Source organism: Bacillus rossius, chromosome 3 (assembly GCF_032445375.1).
Source record: "Bacillus rossius redtenbacheri isolate Brsri chromosome 3, Brsri_v3, whole genome shotgun sequence".
Lineage (NCBI taxonomy): Eukaryota > Metazoa > Arthropoda > Insecta > Phasmatodea > Bacillidae > Bacillus > Bacillus rossius.
Genome location: NC_086332.1, coordinates 115,355,700 through 115,374,238, shown reverse-complemented (window position 1 = coordinate 115,374,238; position 18,539 = coordinate 115,355,700). Strand labels below are relative to the sequence as shown.

General features: G+C 37.8%; 1 protein-coding gene across 4 annotated transcripts in view; it reads left to right on the top strand.

Annotated features, from left to right (window-relative positions):
• Positions 1-18,539, top strand: part of LOC134531178 (apoptosis-resistant E3 ubiquitin protein ligase 1) — a 404,465-nt gene that overhangs the window by 216,535 nt on the left and 169,391 nt on the right. For all 4 annotated transcript variants that reach the window (XM_063366812.1, XM_063366811.1, XM_063366814.1 and 1 more), the window contains exon 5: positions 5,094-5,331. In XM_063366812.1, the coding sequence (XP_063222882.1) occupies positions 5,094-5,331 (238 nt within the window). The remainder of the gene's footprint in view (positions 1-5,093; positions 5,332-18,539) is intronic.

The following is an 18,539-nucleotide window of genomic DNA, read 5'->3' as shown; positions in this document are numbered from 1 at the left end:
AAAAAGCAAATACATGAAAAATGCAATAAGACAAAATGATACTAAAATTATAATATTTCATTTTTCTTCAAAATTACAGCTAATTCAAACTGTCAAGCACAAATCCTAAATTAGTTTTCAGCTTACATTTTCAGTTCATTTTTTTGTCTCGTACATTGATGAAGTCATTTCATTCAGTAGTTCACCTGTAACTGGAAACTCAAAACAATTTGAATTTGACAGCATCCTTTTTGTATGTAGAAGCCCAATGAGTGTTTCTGTAGAAAGTGAGTTGCGCTGCTTTGTTTTCATAATGTTTACTGTTGAAAAAATTCTTTCAACCGTTGCACTAGAATGGGGCAAGCATAACAAAGCTTCAATAAAAGCAATAAGATTCGGAAACATAGGTGAACCATCCCCAGTTTTCAGATTCTTAACGTAAAGCCAAAATTCCTCGGTTGATATGTTTTCATCAAAAGTGAATTCATGGTTCCGTAGAAGTCGCCACTCCGTGTCCAAGGATTGTATCATATCATCTGCGACAATGTTTGGGAATTTGCAGGCAAGATGAGCAATAGATCTCAATTTCTTTTGTAAAACACACTTTGGATCTAAAATTTCAAATTCCTTTAGTAACACATTTCCAAAGTCAAAACGCTTGTATATCTGACTTGCTGCCTCAATAAAAAACTCCAAACACCGAATTCTAAATCCATGAAGTGCTTCTTTTGATAACCCAGCCATGCCTTTTGCCAACAATGAATTAACCTTTGCACCTAGGTACATGTTTTCAAGAGGTAAAAAATATTTTGGATTTTTAAACTGCACATCTTCTATAGCAGTTGATTTTAAATGGTCTTCTGAAATGAAACAGTCAAGTAATGTATGCACTACTGATGACACAGATGCATACAATAAATGTATTTGAGGCTTTTTTGCTTGCATTTGTTTGTTAAGTTTATTGAACAGTTCGAGAACAAAATCAAGAAAAGCAAGATAAAGCTTCTGAACTGGGTCATTTAACATGTTCAGAATAGTCTCTGCTGCTTGTAAACGATCAGTGATAACAGCATTAGTAAAAAACAGCTTGAGAGCTTCATACTGCTCCAAAAGTCTAACTACTACTGCTTGTAAGGACAGCCACCGGGTCTGGGCTGGATGTAACATCTTATGTGGTTTGATATTAACAAAAACTTGAAACTCAACAAAGCTGCTAATACGTTTTGGACTGGACTGAAAGTAGTTGTACACATCTCGTGCGAGGTCCTCAACTGCCCTAGGGAGTTTCATGCATGCATAGCTTGCACACAGATGAAATGAGTGACATACACATTTCATGACAAATAGATTTGGAATATCTTGAATAAGCCTGGTTGAAAGTGAATTGTGTTTTCCAGTCATCACATTAGCTCCATCACATGCTAACCCTACCATATTATCTTTATATGCTATTCCAGCATCATTCAATGCATTGGTTATGTGCCTATACAGACTCTCAGCAGAGGCGTCCTGCACAGGTATAAGTCCAAAAAATGCATCACTTACAGTACAATCTTTCACTGTTCTTGCCACTATACACAAATGTTTTATGCAACCCTTATCAGTGCTTTCATCAACAATGATTGAAAATTTATTTTCTTGCAGCACTTTGTTTAGATTTTGACTACTGATTTTTCCAGTAACATTTTTAACAATAGCTGTTGCCTTGGTTCGTTTGCAAACCAAATGACTTGCAACAGTTGAATCAGGACAAACCGATTTTATAAGCTGGGGAAGGTGTTCCATGATGTTGAAAGGCAGATTGTGTTCTGCTAGGAAAGCTGACAATCGTATTTCCCCTTCTTTAACTTGTGTTTCTAGTTGAATCTTCTTATTCATTGAAGGCATATCAAGCAGTGTATGTTGCTTAGAAACAGCAGTAACATTTGTAAGATGTTTCTTACCTTTAGAGTGTTTTTCAATTTCCACTTTGCCTGCAGCACTCACAGATAAATCACACATGCATGCTTTGCAGTATGCATAGCCCTCACCCTTTTTACTTATAGAAAGCCACCCAGTAAATGCTGGATTGCTCTCCCAACTAACATTATATTTCTGAAGGTATTTTCGTTTTTTCGCACTCACTGAACTTTCACTGCTGGAACAACTTGGATTTGTATCACTTTCCATGATCTATAAACTATAATGAGTTACTTGGTTTAGGTTACATCAAATATGAGAGAACAGATATCAAAACAAACAATATTCAATTATAGATTGGTAACACCACAGATGAATGGATAACATGGAGACGCAACATTCGGCACAGATATTTTGTTCTTGTAGCTATGGTCACAACTCACAAACGCTGCTGAACATGAGCATGACGACTACTTTAAGGCTGTAGTTTACTTTAAACATGTCAATGTCAATACACATCACTTGTGTGCACTTCTCTATGATTTCCGTTGCGTGAAAACAAAAAAAAAGATGTTACTATTTACTTAAAATGAATATACATAGTAAAATTTAAATTAATGGCAAGAAAGTGCAACATATCAGTAGATTTCGACTTTTTTCAGTAGTTCAGTAGACGATCCCGGAATTCAGTAGATCTACTGAAATTTCAGTAGATCTGGCAGCACTGCTGCAACTGCGTGCCAGCCGAGGGAAGTGGCAGGTGCACCTCGCCGGCCAATCACAGCACACCCCTCACAAATACATAGCAGCATACACATTTCCTGCCCCTCGCAACAAGGCTTTTTCTACAGAGATTGCAACCAGAAAAAAATCACGAAACATTTAAGTGGCATCATTTTTAACCGAGCACATAAATACATGGAAAAAATACCAGCCAATACTGGCGCATGGCAACAGCACTTCGACTAACTTCCCGGAGTCTTTTTCTCGCACTCTCTGAGCTCTGTGTCTTTATCTAATTGTGATGCAACCGGCAAACTTCCGCATCTGCTCGTTCAAACAAAGTATCATGGTTAGAACAAGAAAAACTTAAAAGAAAAATTACGTTAACATGCAGTTACGAATAAAGAAAAAACAAGCACTCCTTAATAAATACATCAAAACACATAAAAACGTAACTACACAAATAAACAAACAGGTAAATATAACATCTAGTGGCTTATGCACTATTAAGTAAACAAAACGTACAAATAACTTAAAAAAATTGTTATTTAAATAATGTCATAAAATCCAACCAATGTACTGACAACATGATGGGACTCCATAATAATTCGTTAATTAAACATTTAACAAGTGGGGAGGACAGTAGCCATGGTTGTTAAAGCAAGTATGCTGTTTTTCTGCCCCGGCCATGAGAGAACTTTTGGCAGACGTAACTTGCTGTGTCAAATTTAAATGTAATATTAATGAAATATAGTTACCATTTTGAGGAATGTTGAAGGTATAAGCATTGAGGTCAAGTATCAAAATTGTATTTATTGCCTCTGAAAGTTTCATATTTGAAACTACAGTTTATTCATTGGGCACACATGTATTTTTTTTTTTTTTTCATGTAAGACAGGTTTATCACCCCACTGAACCTACATACTAGGATATGTGCCATCCAGCTCTACCTGGGCAAACCTTTTGGCAGATTTTTACTCTTAAGTACCTAGGTCTTTAATATAAATGCACTCGCACAAGGATTTTGTTTGAGCTGTTTTGCAACTGTATCTGTTTTCTGCTATAAATTTTGAAATGAAAAATAATAAAACATTTAAATTTTTTATACCTTACTGTAGCATATTAGTTATGTCAGCAATACGATTTGATGCTTAATATTTCCTATGTGTAGATTTTTCATTTGAAACACTATTTATTTTTAGTTCAATAATATTAACATCTTAATCGTTTAATTTTGTTAGTAGCAAGACATCATACTTTTGTTAGACCAAAAGTTTATGTTAATGTTCAGTGCATGTGTCTTTTTTTGTATATAGTTCAGCGTATGTATATGATTATTTTTTGCTTAGTTTAATATTATATATAACATATTTTATTTTATTTGGGCTTTACATCTTGACAACAGAGAGGTCATTAAAGATGGTTGACATGCAGCTATAAAAGTCTAAAGTATCGAGAAATGAATCAACCAGGGTCTATGGTACGGAACCTGACCAGAGTTTTGCTGGAATATGTAGCTTCAGGATATAATGGAAACGGAGTTCACGTTGGTCTGGCCAGGACTCGGACCCGTGTAGTCTGGAATGTGAGTCTACTATTTTATCACAGCACCACCTCACCTGGTATTTATATAAGTCTTATTATTATTATTTTTTTGAGTTATCTTTTAGGCTGATGAACAGGCTTGATTCTTTTCTGTTTCTCATACCTCAATTTTCTGATGTAATTAGTTTTGCTGGTAACTATCCAAAGGTACTTATTACTACCGGCTTTAGGGTGATACATTACCCCATATAACCTCGGATATTATCTTCAGATAATTCTTTCAAAGATACATGCAATTATTTTTGAGTCATTTGGAGCAGTTTGGAACACCATAGTGCTGGGAACTTGTTCACTTCAGTTTTCATGACCGTAATCAAGCAGAAAAATGCACTACACGTAACATTTCTTTGCCACGTTCGTTCTGTGGAGGTTGGCCCATACGTTCTGCAGTTTGGAAGCTAAAGAACATCACCAGGTCCGGTGCTGTGGAAAAGGTAGTTTTAAGTTTCAAAGAATTTGTTTAGCTGTCAATCTGTCAACACAGTAAAAAAAATATATTCCCTCCCCCCTTCTGAAGTCCTGAAAAAATCTATCATTCCCACCAATAAATGGAAAGAGGTTCTATCCCCTTACCCCCCCCCCCCTCCCCTTACCAAAATGAAAATTTTCACATGCTCTTGATCAAGGAATAGAACTCATCTTCTTAGATTCATCAACAGTGTGTCCTGACTATCAACAAATTATTAAAAAATCTGTACAAAAAAGCAATGTTTATGACGGCGACGGCGAGATAACATTAGAGCTCTTTTGAAAAGTAACTTGAATTTTGAATTATCAAATTAACAAGTTAATAATGTTTACAGAAAATTTACTTAAATATACAACAAAAGTTGTAACTTCTAAAACTGGTTGCCGACTCCCTTCACGGATACGACGCGTGTGCCCAGTTCTACCAGCGCAACGGACAGCCGTACCCCATCTGCGACACGGACAACCTGTTCGTGGAGGTGACTGACGGCGCGCGGCGGGTGGCGACGGTCACTGAGCTGGGGGGCACGGACCCCAGTGCGGCCAACGTGGCGGTGGTGAAGTTCACGGTGCGGCACGCGGGCCAGTACCACATCTCGGTGCTGATTGGCAGCTGTCACGTGCAGGGCAGCCCCTTCGTCAAGCACTTCCTGCCAGGTGAGCACCGCACTGTCCCGAATGTAGGTCCACTTGCATATACGTTGACCTATTGCTTTCCAGTTCAAAATTCTAGAAAAAAAATAGATTTAAATAACATAAAGAAATGACATCCTTACAAATAAATCTAATGTATTCTTGGGAACCTGCTGGTCACTTGATTACACATCTTCAAATATAGTTTGCACATAAATTATTTTACTAGTTAAGGTTACCTACCAAAACTATTAACAATTTAAGAACCACAGTCACTATCATTATCACGATCACTGCAACTCTCTGCATCAGTACTGGGATTGTGGTGACAGTAAGGCAGTAAGTGGGGCTATCATATGCGAGAAGCCCAGTGTGTAGCTGCACAGTCAATTTATAAGGCCTATAAATCGCTTGAGCTGCTTGCATGTGCGAGGTACTTCCGTTTCCTTGATTTTTTTGTAGATAGTCTGATTGTGGGCCGTTTCCCTCTGAGCTGATTAGGTGTCCAAGAAAATCCACCCTGGGTCCACTGTGTCCTGATGTGGCATTTTTTAGGATTTGCGATTAGGTGATGAATGGCCAGTCTCGTCATTAATAAAGCTAGGTGGTGACTGTGTACCTCCCATGTCTCTGAAAACACTTTCAAGTTGTACAGGTAAGCGATGGCAAACTGTCGTACGTAGCCCTCTAAACACTCGGGTCATCATGGCCTTGAACGTGGCTGGGATGCATATCAGTCCAAAGGGCATAGCTCGGAACTGGAAGCATCTACCATCTGTTACCGTGAATGCGGTTTTCTCCCGATCGTCCTGCTGTATCGGCACTTGGCCAGTAGCCGAATTTTAAATCCAACGTGCTGAACACGCAGGCTCTGCCCAGACCTGCTATGGCGGCCTCGATGCTGGATCTGGGAACCGGGGGGCGGTGGGGGGGGGGGGGGGCGGTGGGGTTAGCCTGATGGTGACTGCATTCATCAACTGGAAGTCCACACAGAACCTTAGGGTCCCATCCTTCTTGGTGGCAAGCACTAAGAATGTGTTATATGGGCTGTTAGAAGGCTTGATTACCCCATAATGCAGCATCTCTGTCACCTAGTGCATTGGTGGATTCGATGCCCGGCAAAATTCGTCGGAACAACTGGATTTTGTGGGCGATGAAATGCTCGAATAGTTCGCTGTCCCACTGTGTGCTCCCATAAAACTTCGACATGCACTGCACGTAAAAGTGTGCCAGTATTGAAACGGAGTGTGAAGAGTTCCGTGAATTCCGGCCATTCAATGACAAATCTCCCCCAGAGATTCCACAAGTTCCGGTCTGAGCTCGAAGCTGTTCGCTAGTCTGTTCACCCACTCGTCATCCGGTATTCCACATTGTTCGAAACGCGTCTCGCATTGCTGCAGGTCTTCGTGCAGCGCTCCGCCGAACTGCGGCAACGTCGTTCGTAGTTCGTGGAGTGACAAATGGAGCTGGGTCGGCAAGTGTGGCTAGTTCCCATGCGTGGGCTTCCTGTTGGTGGGTGTTACATTCCCTGTGTCGCTGGTCGTAAGGTTTGATGTTATCGTCGACAGTTGAAGTGCGCCACTGCTAATCTCGAACTATGTGCGGCGCTTAGGGAGCGGGGCCAGGCGTGGTCACTGCCGCTACATAACGGGCGCGCTCGAGATCGGAGTAGGGGAGGGGTGGTAGCTGGTTTTTGTGCGTGAGGGATAGGATAGGGTGTGGGAGGGGGAGATGATTTGCTGGCCACTTCGCTTGTCAGGACTGTCTCCCGGGGTAGGAGGGGATCCTTTGTCCATGGCTCGCTCGTCGCCGCCCTTTCTGACCCTGACCCTGATCATGTCGCACGTTCAAAATGGCGGTTTCGTGCTTGTTGACCTATCACATGCCGGTTTTTCGCGAAGGTACTTGAATTCTCTTCGAAATTGTCCCGTCCAATGGGCGCCATTTCCCATCACTCACCTGGGGTGAGCCTAGTGCGTATTAAGGTGTCTAAATCTATCCGGGAGGGTGCCAGAATAGTCTGCAAACTAGCCAGTGATGTGTGGATCATCAACCCAACGTGGTTCACTTGGCTCGTAGGCGGTGATTTGTACTGCAAGTAACTTGCTAACTACACTGCTGTGCACTTCCTAGTCAGCATAATGTACCGATTTCTAGCTAGAAAGTTTTAACTAAAACTGAAAAATAATTAAAAGCATTTTTGCGGCACATATTTTAATGCCACGTGATTGCAGTTACAAAGCAGGGGCTTCCGCCTACACAAATTACACGAAACAATTGAACAATTGCACTTTACGTTATGGTTTGATATTTTCTTAGAGGCAATATTCAAGGGGGGGGGGGGTATTTTTATTGGAGACGGCCAATCCCGTAAATTATTAACGCTGAAACAGTCTATCGGGCTCTGCAGCACAAGCTATGAAGCTACTTTCGTTAGCACAAAAATAATTAAGTTGTAACTGGCAGGCGTATGCACGGCTGATTAACTCCAGTTACCTGTATGTTAACTGGAGTCGGCCAGTCCCATATAGTGTTTAACCTTGCAGTGAAATGGTCACGTTGCAAGATCAAGTTAAAAACAGCCAAGAAAAGCCCTACACTGCAAAATTTACCCGGGGTCACGCGGGGAGTTAAAGAAAAAAAGGTTTTGGAGCTATGATATGTAGTTACCAGAATGTAAGTACACAGTTGAAAACAAAGTTGCTGTTTCTCCACGAGACAACACATCCGCCCCTGGCCGAGAACTGATGAAGACTGCTGTTAGGGGGTGGCGCAAGGGAGGGAGACATTGTCACCTCGTGCCAAAAACCTATAAAAAATAGTTAGTAGAATAACTAAATTTTTTTTATTTGTTGACACATCTGCCTTAATAAAATATTGTTTATAAATCATTTTGATTTGAGTCCTTAGAATAATTTTAGTTTATAATTGTATTGCCCACAAGGGTTTAGTTGGCAACTGTAAGGAGGGCTGCTTATCTGGACCGCGACCGCCGGCCGGTGGGTGTGTTCCGCAGGCAGCGGCGACTCCTGGTAGCGGGTTTGGGACCGGGCTTCAGGCCTCGTGAGAGATACTTCATCACTGTTATTTATAAAAAGAATTTTGCAACTTCGCAAAAATTTTTTAATGCATACGAAAGACATGTTTTTTTAAGGTACACTGAACTAAATATTTTTTATTTTATTTTTTTAAATTACCTAAAATACCAGAAAATAAGTGGGGCGTGTATTTTTCTTTATAAATTTGGGTTAAATATTTATGACTTATTGTCGGGGCAATACAGTTTTTACTGGTTGGCTGCCCTAGCCACTGCATTGTTCTTGGACTTATTGAACAATGTTTGTATTTAAATTAATAAAAATGATATTTCAAGTTATTGTTTCATGTCACAAAGTTCCGTTAGGCACTGATGTTCTTGAGATGACAAGACTTTGTGTACTATGTTGCTAGGCTGTGTGATAGGGCAGTGGTTATAGTGGAGCTCCTTATACCGTGGGACACTTTTTTATACATTTGCCAAAGGAAAACATATTTGTATCAATTATATTAATCTGCTATGTGGCAGAGCACTGTTATGTTATTAAGCAAGTTGTAAATGTGTCAAAATATATCTAACCCAATAAAGAAAATTTCTATAGTAGGCCCTATATAAAACAGTAGCCTGCAATGTGTCCCAAGGTACAGTACATGCTTGTACCTCGGGACATAACATACTGTACCTAGGGACAGTTTGACCAATCTTTTAAAGAGATTAAAGAATATAATAAAATATTACCATTTTATTACTATAAAACTATAACTACTTTAAGTATTACCAAATGCACTTCAACATATCTGTATGTATGAATAGAGGGATTACAAACATTTGAAAATCTTTTTTTAAAAATAATCTTACATCAGACGTGGAAACACTAATGAAAAGCATCTAATGTTCACTACTGATCAGATTAAATAATTAAAACATACAGTTCCTATTCATCAGGGGTCTTTCACTGAACATTAAATTTTCCAAGACAGACTGGGAAAGATATTTGTGACTGCCTTCTTGCTGTACCACCAACAGTTACTGGTTTAGGCAGTTAAAGAATAACATCATATTTAGGCATTGTATAAATACTACATGTGTCATCGTAAACAAACTTGTTAGAACCTATGAGGCGTTTGAGATATCTAACTTGGAGTTCGCCTTCTTCAGTAGCACCAACAACACAAACAACATAGTGCTGAACCATTTTTTTACCACTTAGTTTAATAATACAAAAGTCTCCGACAACAATGTTCTACAAATAATAAAGTTCGTCATCGTCAGACTGCTCACAGAGATCTACGTCATCCAGTGAAGATCCAAAGGACAGTACGTCGTCATTTTCATCGTCACTACTTGATTCAGGAGAAAGCTTCCTCTTTAACGCCTTCTTCTTGCTTACAACAGGCATATTTGTGACATCCTTTGTTTTTTCCTTTAACTTTTTAGCACTTCTAGCAAAGTAGTCTTCTTCTATTGCATTTTTTTCAGGTGTGTCTGTTAGTATCCGGCATCTTCCTGACTTTCTGCCTCCTCTTTTTCCTGTTCGAGGAGCAGCTTTGGGAAAGGGGCGAATTTGTTCAGGAGAATAATGAATGGTTAAGAAAGAGTTCCGATCCTCTGGAAGTGCTGCCTCCATGGACATTGCAGTGGATGAAAATGGAGTTTCACCAATGGTTAATGAGTCTCTTTAACTGAAACAAGGTTCCATCTGGTGCAATCAGGATTCTTATCAATTGTAACAGGCCCCTCATTCACAGAATTACATGTCTCACCAATGGGATCAGCTGTCTCACAAGCAGGACCAGTCGTTTCAACAGTGACATCAGGTGTTTCAGCAGCAGGTTTAGAAGAAACATCAGCAGACTCAAAGATAACACCAGCAGGGTCTGGAGTAACATAGCAAGCTCAGAAGTCTCGCCAGAAGTAACACGAGTCTCATCAGATGTAACTGGAGCCTGTTTTGAATGCTGTAGAGGTCTGTTGCTCACTTCTGAGGATAAAAATTCATCATCACAAAATATTTCAGAGTTAAGGGGCCAAATTCCAGAAACACGGAAACCTGACGAAATATTTACAGGTGTAAAAGCCAAAGGAAAAGCTTTACCCACAAGCTCTGCTACATCATATAAAGAAACTGGTTTTCCTGGATTCATGAGCATCCATTCGGTGCAAGCACGGTTGTAGTACTTCTTGAATGGATTGAATACTGATATGTCCAGTGGCTGTAGCTTATGGCTAGTGTGAGGTGGAAAAGTAAGCATTACAATGCCATTTTCCTTTGCGAGTTGTACAGCCTGAAGGGAAATGTGGCTCTCGTGGTTGTCAAGAATCAAAAGAACTTCATTTCCTTTGGAAGGTTTCACAATAGATATGAAATTATTCAAAAACTGTACGAATATTTCACTGTTTGACCATCCGCTTGGATTGGCTGCTCCAATCGTTCCAGGTGGTGAGTTCTTTAACATGTGCTCTTTAAAATGCACACGTGGGAACACTAGAAGTGGTGGAAGGGCTAATGAACCACTTGCATTGACACAAGCAATCATTGTTACGTTAGCTCCCCGCTCAGCAGATGTAGCACTGCCGACTTGCTTTGACCCTTTTTCTGCTAGGACACGGACAGGCACGTGGACAGTAGGACAATTGGTTTCATCTACATTCCAAATTGTGTTTGGAGAAAACTTCAACTTTTCCTGCACCTCCATCAATTTACCGAAAAATAAATTTACGTTGTTTCGATTAAAACTGGTCATACGAGACAAACTATTTGGTTGTGGTTTACATAGAGAAAGCCTGTCCTTGTATTTCTTGACAAATGTAGCATACCACTGTTTCTCTGCCATTTTCGTTATGTCCCAAGAAGGTGGGTGCTGTTTTACATTTGCTACAGCATATTCATAAGCAAGTTTTCTTACTTCTATTGTAGACAATCCATAATGCCATTTTGATTCTGTAACAAGATAATTCAAAAGAATGTGTTCTTCTTTTTCAGTAAATACCTGTTTAACAGCATTTGAAGTACTGTATACAAATTCCAATTTTCCAGATTCTTTATGGCTCTTCAGGTGTCGAGAAAGGGAAGATTTGGTATCACCAAACTTTTCCGCTGCCTTTCTAATGCTCATTTCCAATGAAAGAACAGCTTTTGCTGCTGCTTCCATGTCTCCTGGTTGGATTTTTTTCCTAGTGTTTCCTGTTTTGCTTCTTCCCATCATTTACTGTAACAAAAATAATTCACATTGCACTTAAATATTTTTCAGACTTGTACCATGGGACATACCATGTACCTTGGGACATGTCCCAAGGTACAATATAAAGAATGTCCCAAGGTACAAGAAATACACAATTTGTTTTAATGTTCAGTACAGTTTGCTTAACCTACAAAATTCAGATGTGTAAATATTGTATTAATTGAATAAGACTGCACAGAATGTATTTTAATATATTTTATAAATGTGAATAAGTTACCTTTCACATTAACACACCACTAAACTTCATCAAATAATTTACTTTCACTATCTAAAAACATAAAATGAAGCACTGGAAGTAAACACAGCCTCCATTTGCAATGAAACATTTGTTAATGCAAAGATATTGTAATTCTTTCCTCACTGTCACCATATGAATACTTATTAACCATTAGGAGCAGCACAATCGCTTGTGTCCCAAGGTAAAAGTGTCCCAAGGTACAAGGATCTCCCCTATGCTGGACTCACATTATAGAGGATTGTGCTTCAAATCCTGATTTTGGTCTTCCTTGATTCCCTGGAATCACTCCAGGCAAATGCTAGTAAGAACCCTTACTAGAGATGTTAGTTTTCCGGTAAAGTATTTTTGGAATATTTTCTGTTAATTTACCGGAAGTTTTTCTGCAAAACCGGAAAATTTACCAATTATACTTTCACAGAAACAAACAAATAGATTTTATCAACTGTTTCATACCAATATAACAAACTAACAAAAGAAGCGAGCCATTAGGTGTTAAAAAAAAAGTTTCATTAATACGGGTACACCCCCCTACTGTTTAAATTCAAAGTGTTTTTGCATGTACTTTGCTCAGAATAGTTACTTAAAATTTTACAAGTGATTTAAAAAGTTCGTTATAGAGAATAATACTACACACTATATATGCATACAGATTACAGCATAGAAAGATTGCACTATTATCATAGTAATCAACCTATCTTAATTTAATTAAATCTATGTTGTATTGGAAAAAAAATTTTTCCCAGAAACATACTTTTTTTCCTTCACAAAATTACACCAATATTTTTCCAAAAAATTTTCTGAACAGAAACACGAAAAATTTTCTGAACAGATAAATGGAAAATTTTCCTACTCACATCTCTCTTCTTTACTATACACCATGGTTGGATCCCCAGTACCCTGATTTGTTTAGTTGTGTGTTAACTGTCTCTTATGACCTTTTACATGTTTACCGCAAGTAGAAAAAGACACGTGGAGCACCAATTTGCTCATGGTTTGTTATAGTAGATCAGTCTCCTTACCCTGTGGGCGCGATACCTCGTCACCAGCACATTTGTGCTGTTCACTGCAAGTGTGGCCAATCCTTAAATAGTTATGGCCGAGGAAGTCTTTTTAGTATCAACAACAAACTCACCCTTTTATTTTTTTTCCTTTGACGTTATACAATTTCTTAATCTGTGATAGATCACCCATACTAGCAACTATGCATTATGTCAGCTAACCAGGAGCATACACAGAATTTCACTTGGGGGAATGATAGAATCATTTTGGTTGCTGTTTGCTTTCAAATTATTTTCACTTGTTAGTGGTAAACGGGCCTTCTCTATCAAAACATTTATTACTTATTATAAATTGATTTGACTTTGAATGACTCGAAAGTAATTAGACTCGTTCTAATGTATTTATAGAATAAAAGCAAAAGAACGAATCATTTTATATTAATTTGTGAGCGCCAACAACTTATAAGAAGTTGTAATACTGAGTAAACATTAAAAGTATTTAGATATGTTGACTTGATTAAGAATGACACAATATTCGCAAAGTGATCGGAAAATAACCGTTATCCGTTTTCAGTGACATTCCATAATTATCAACAGATATTCATAATTTGTTTAATACCAGTAAAGTAGTATCAACCTCTTTGAACCTGTTTAATTGCAAGTCTTCAATCAGCGAATGTTTACTATACAAAATTTATTAATTTTTTTTATTGTCCTGACTATTCAGTAGGTAGATCTGGGTATGTCGTGGAAAAATTCGTAAGTTCATTAGATTAGAGGACATACAACCTTTTTAACTTTAACTCAAGTTGTCAATAGACTTAAGCAGTCTGGTATTGGTGTAAAGAGTATTTAAACTGATTTCACGTGATGTTAACTATTCCGGTGTGTTAGTTTTTGCAAAGCTAGTAAGTTTTGTAAAATTCCTTTACAAATATCTGACCGACCTGTTAGTATAGTTCAGTAGTAACGAACTATGCATTACGATGTCTGTCTTCGTTATACGGGAACTCAGCAACGAATATTCCACGTCTTCATCCTTGAAACGCCACTCCGCTGTTTCATGTCTTCGTCCTGGGAACGCCTCGTAGCAATTCTTCGTCTTCGTCCTGGGAACGCCTCGTAGCAATTCTTCGTCTTCGTCCTGGGAACGCCTCTCGCTGTTTCCGGATGGTCTCGTACAGTCGATTATTCAGAATATTTCTTTCTCCGTCCTGGGAACACCTCAATATTACTGCCAATCTTCGTAATTGTGATTCATAGTCTTCATCCTGGGAACGCCTCGATGTTTCTTATAATCTTCGTACAATTACTAATTCTTCTTCAATTCAGTAAATATTTCCAAATTATCAATATTATCAATGTCTCCTATTATTTACTGCCATTCTTCAAAGTATTCCAACAGTCATAATTCCAATTTCTTCAGTAATGTAATGTCACGTCTTGCTTATCTGAAGGTTTCTATATCAATTCCCATTTTCGTTTTTTTCACTTAAAATTCCAAACAAACTTTTATTTTCCAGCAATAGTTTTTGTTCTACGTATTCGACCAATACCAGATTGTTTTACAAACTCTTAGTCATATAATATTAAACATGAACTTTGAAAATACCATCCTTATTGGTTAAACAAAATATCTCATTCCTTGAGCAAAGAAATTTTACATTAAAATATATAAATACAAAATTACTAACTTATGGTTCATAGAGAAATAAAGAAATGTGCACTGAAGTGAAATTATAAAATATGATACATTAATTTAGTTCCTCCATCTTGTTATATAAAGTTGACAATTTCAACCTTTATAGAATGCCTCTCCGAAGAATGTCTACACTGTGTATGGTGACACTATACACTAGAGGTATTCTTCCAATAACAATAATACATTATGGACAAAATTACAATTTAACACATATCATAGTTAAATATTTACAAGAATTACATACAATTAACACTCAAATAACAAAACAACAAAACAATTCTCCATTTAATATGTACATGTTTTCTATTTTAAATATAGTGAAACAATTGTATCATATGTTTGTTTTGTTTTGTACTCAGTACATACATTAACCTTTCACGTTATACAAATATTATGCATTCATATCATCAGTGCGTGTGTAAATAAAACAAATTTTCAAATAAACGATTACTTTGCCCCTCCAAACTTTAATTAATGGTATGTTTGTCAAACAAGATGAAAATTTAACTCTCTATCATATTAGGGTCTTTATAAATTATTAATTGTGTTACATTGTAATGACCTATTATTTTTCCTGTGTCAATATCTGCCAATTCGTAACAATTTTCTCTTATAACCTTAGTTATGCGATAAGGACCTTCATATAATAAGAAAAGTTTCTTTGTAACCAATTCCCAAAATTGACTACTGTAGTTAGTTCTCTTTAGTACTAAGTTTCCGCAAGATAAATTAATTTTGTTTGCAGGTTTCAGTCCTCTTCTGCACGTGTCGGCGGCAGCTATTAAACGAGCTTTTACCATGTCTTGAATTTCCTTCAGTGTTCCTTCCAGATCCTTTTTCTCGTTACTAGGTAGTCCTGCAGTAGGTCTAGACAATATCACTTCAGGAATTAGAGTAGATCTCTGTCCAGTAAGTATTTCATGCGGTGTTAAACCTGATGAACTATGCACAGTATGGTTGATCACGCATTCAATGAAAGGAATTTTATTCCTCCAACCAATATGTAATTCGTGGAAAAACGACCTCAGCATGTTCCCTAATGTTCTCATTACGCGCTCTACTGGGTTTCCTTGAGGATGTCTTATAGAAGATGTGGTAGGAATAACATTTAATTTCCTCAATCCTTCCTGCCAAATTCTTCCTGTAAATTGTGTTCCTCGGTCTGACAAAACGGCACTCGGTTGTCCAATTTCATTTATGAATTGTTTGACTTTTGAATATACAATTTTACCGGTGGCGTGTGAACGATTGGATATAACTTAGTATATTTTGAAAATATATCCATCATGACAAATTTGTATGTTACTTTGGCTGCAGAACTCGGTAGTGGTCCAAACAAATCTACGGACACTAACTTCAATGGCGCTTCGGGAATGATAGATTGTAATTCGCCTATCATTGTCTTGTGTGAACACTTGGTTCTCTGACATAGATCACAGGAAGATGTGACCTTGGCGACAGTTTTCTGTAAGTTTGGCCAAAATATTTGTCTACTCAATGACTCTGCTAATTTTTTTGATCCGATGTGTCCCCAAATTTCATGAGTTTCTCGAATTAATTGTAATATTACTTGCTTAGGTATAACGGGTTTCCATTCGTCTTCAAATTTCTTTTTGTTGTGATTCTTATAAAATAGAACACCATCCTCCGAAATACAATATTTCAAATGTATTTTGTGAGTTATTTCGGTATCTTGTAGCTTACTCGTTACTAATTTACAAAAATCATCTTCAACTTGTAATGTTCCTAAATTTCTGACAATGTTTGTAAGCAATTTATTTTGTTTAAATCTATCCGCTAGCATATTCGCTACTATATATTCCTTTGTGCAATTCTCGTGTGACGGTACATCGGAAGATAAATCTGGTATTCTGCTAAGGTAATCAGCAACCAAATTTTCCTTACCCTTAATATGTTGGATGTGTATGTCGAATTCTTGCATGAGTAAACTCCATCGAGTTAATCGACTGCCAATAATTTTTCCAGTTTTTAAACATGTCAGTGCTTGGTGATCGGTTAGTAATTTAATTCGTTCGCCTAAGAGTAAGTCTCGAAATTTTTGTAAGGACCAAATGATGGCTAAAGTCTCCTTTTCGGTGACAGTGTAGTTTCTTTCAGCACTGTTTAACGTTCTACTGGCCATAGCTACCGTCTTTTCTACTCCAGTTTCGTCCAATTGTGCTAATTTCGTACCCAAAGCATAATCAGAAGCATCTGTATATAATAGGAATTCTCTTCCTTGTACTGGATGGTATATAACTTTTTCTTTAAGAAAAATGGATTTCAAATCGTCGAATGCTGTCTGTTCAGTTGTTTCCCATTTCCACGCTCTATCCTTCTTCAACAAGCTAAATAGTGGTAACACCACCTGTGCGATTCGGTTATCATAGTTTCGATAGAATCCGATAACTCCTAGGAACGTTCTTAGTTGATTTACATTTTTCGGAACAGGAAAATTTGTCATGGCGTGTAGCTTATCGGACGATGTTTTAATGCCATCTGGAGTAAGTATATGACCTAAGAATGGTAACTCCTGCCTACAAAACACGGACTTAGATAGTTTAACAGTCATGCCTGCTTCCTCCAAGCGAGACAAAACTAAGTGGATGTGTTCCAGGTGTTCTTCAAAACTGTTAGATGTAATCAATATATCGTCCACATAGGCTCGTGCGAAACTTCTACATGCTGGACCTAGTGTTTCTTCTAAACATCAAGTGAATTCTGCAACAGCATTACAAAGTCCGAATGGCATCACTTGAAAAACATATTGGTAGTTCTTGAATAGAAAAGAAGTATACTTTTGAGAATTTTCTTGAAGTGGAATTTGCCGGTAGCCCGCAGATAAATCTAAGGTAGTAAGAAATTTTACGCCTTGATATAGTCGTAGTATATCACTCGTAGCATGTGGACTCTCTCGATCTCGTAACGTAATTTTATTAACCTCTCCAGCATCTAAACATAATCTAACAGTTCCGTCCTTCTTTCTAACGCAAATGATTGGGTTTGCGTAAGGGCTAGCTGCTCTTTTTATGACTTTCCAATCTAACATTAACTGTAAGTACTTCTCAGCTTCGTCTAAATATTTGGCCGGAATGGGATATGATTTCTTGTGAAAAGGCTCTCCCTCCTTAATTTCAATTTTAGCTTGATATAATTTGTTTAATCTGGGTTTGTCAGAAAAAGTTTCCCTATGTAATAACAAGACTTCAAATAAACGTCTTTTTAATTTTTCGTCATTTAATGAGATACCTACTGTAGCATTCTTCAAATCTGCTTCCGAAGCTATTAAATCATTAGTGGTAATACAACATGTTTGTACTTCCTTTTTTTCCTTCTTTAATGTGCCTAAACAATGATCAGTAAATTGCCAATTTTCCGCACTGGTTGATGACGATCCGTCGTCATTAGTAGTAACTAGCCATCCTCCAAAATCTAATATAACTTTGAATTTAGTTAGAAAATCAGTACCTAGAATAATGGGTTTCGCCAATCCTTTCACAATTGGTACTGGTACTAACTTAGTTGTTCCAAGTCCATTCACTTCTAGTAATGTCTGTTTGTTGATGATCGGGCTAAATTTAGTCGTCACACCTATGATCTTTAAGTTCGGTACTGGCAGAATAGGTAATTTTACTCCTGTACTTTCAATCATTTCGACGCAGTCAGAACTGATGCAAGAAATTTCAGCCCCGCTGTCTAATAATACCGGAACTTTTACTCCGTTTATCATTAAAGTGATTTCAGGACATAAAGCTTCTTTGTCGTTAATCGCGGTTTCTTCACTTGTTTCATCGCTTAAAAATTCCCTGTCGTTGTTATTTAACATTATAGTGTGTAATTGTTTAGTATTCCTTCCCATTGACATATTCACCGTTTTCCCGCTAGAGTTATTTTTGACTCCATTCTCTAGTTTTGGGTTAGACGTTCGGAGTCTATCCTTTCTAACCCTACTTAGTTTAACGGTTGTGTATGTTGATTAGCCTCTTGTGAATGCCAAGTCGCGTTTGAATTAAAA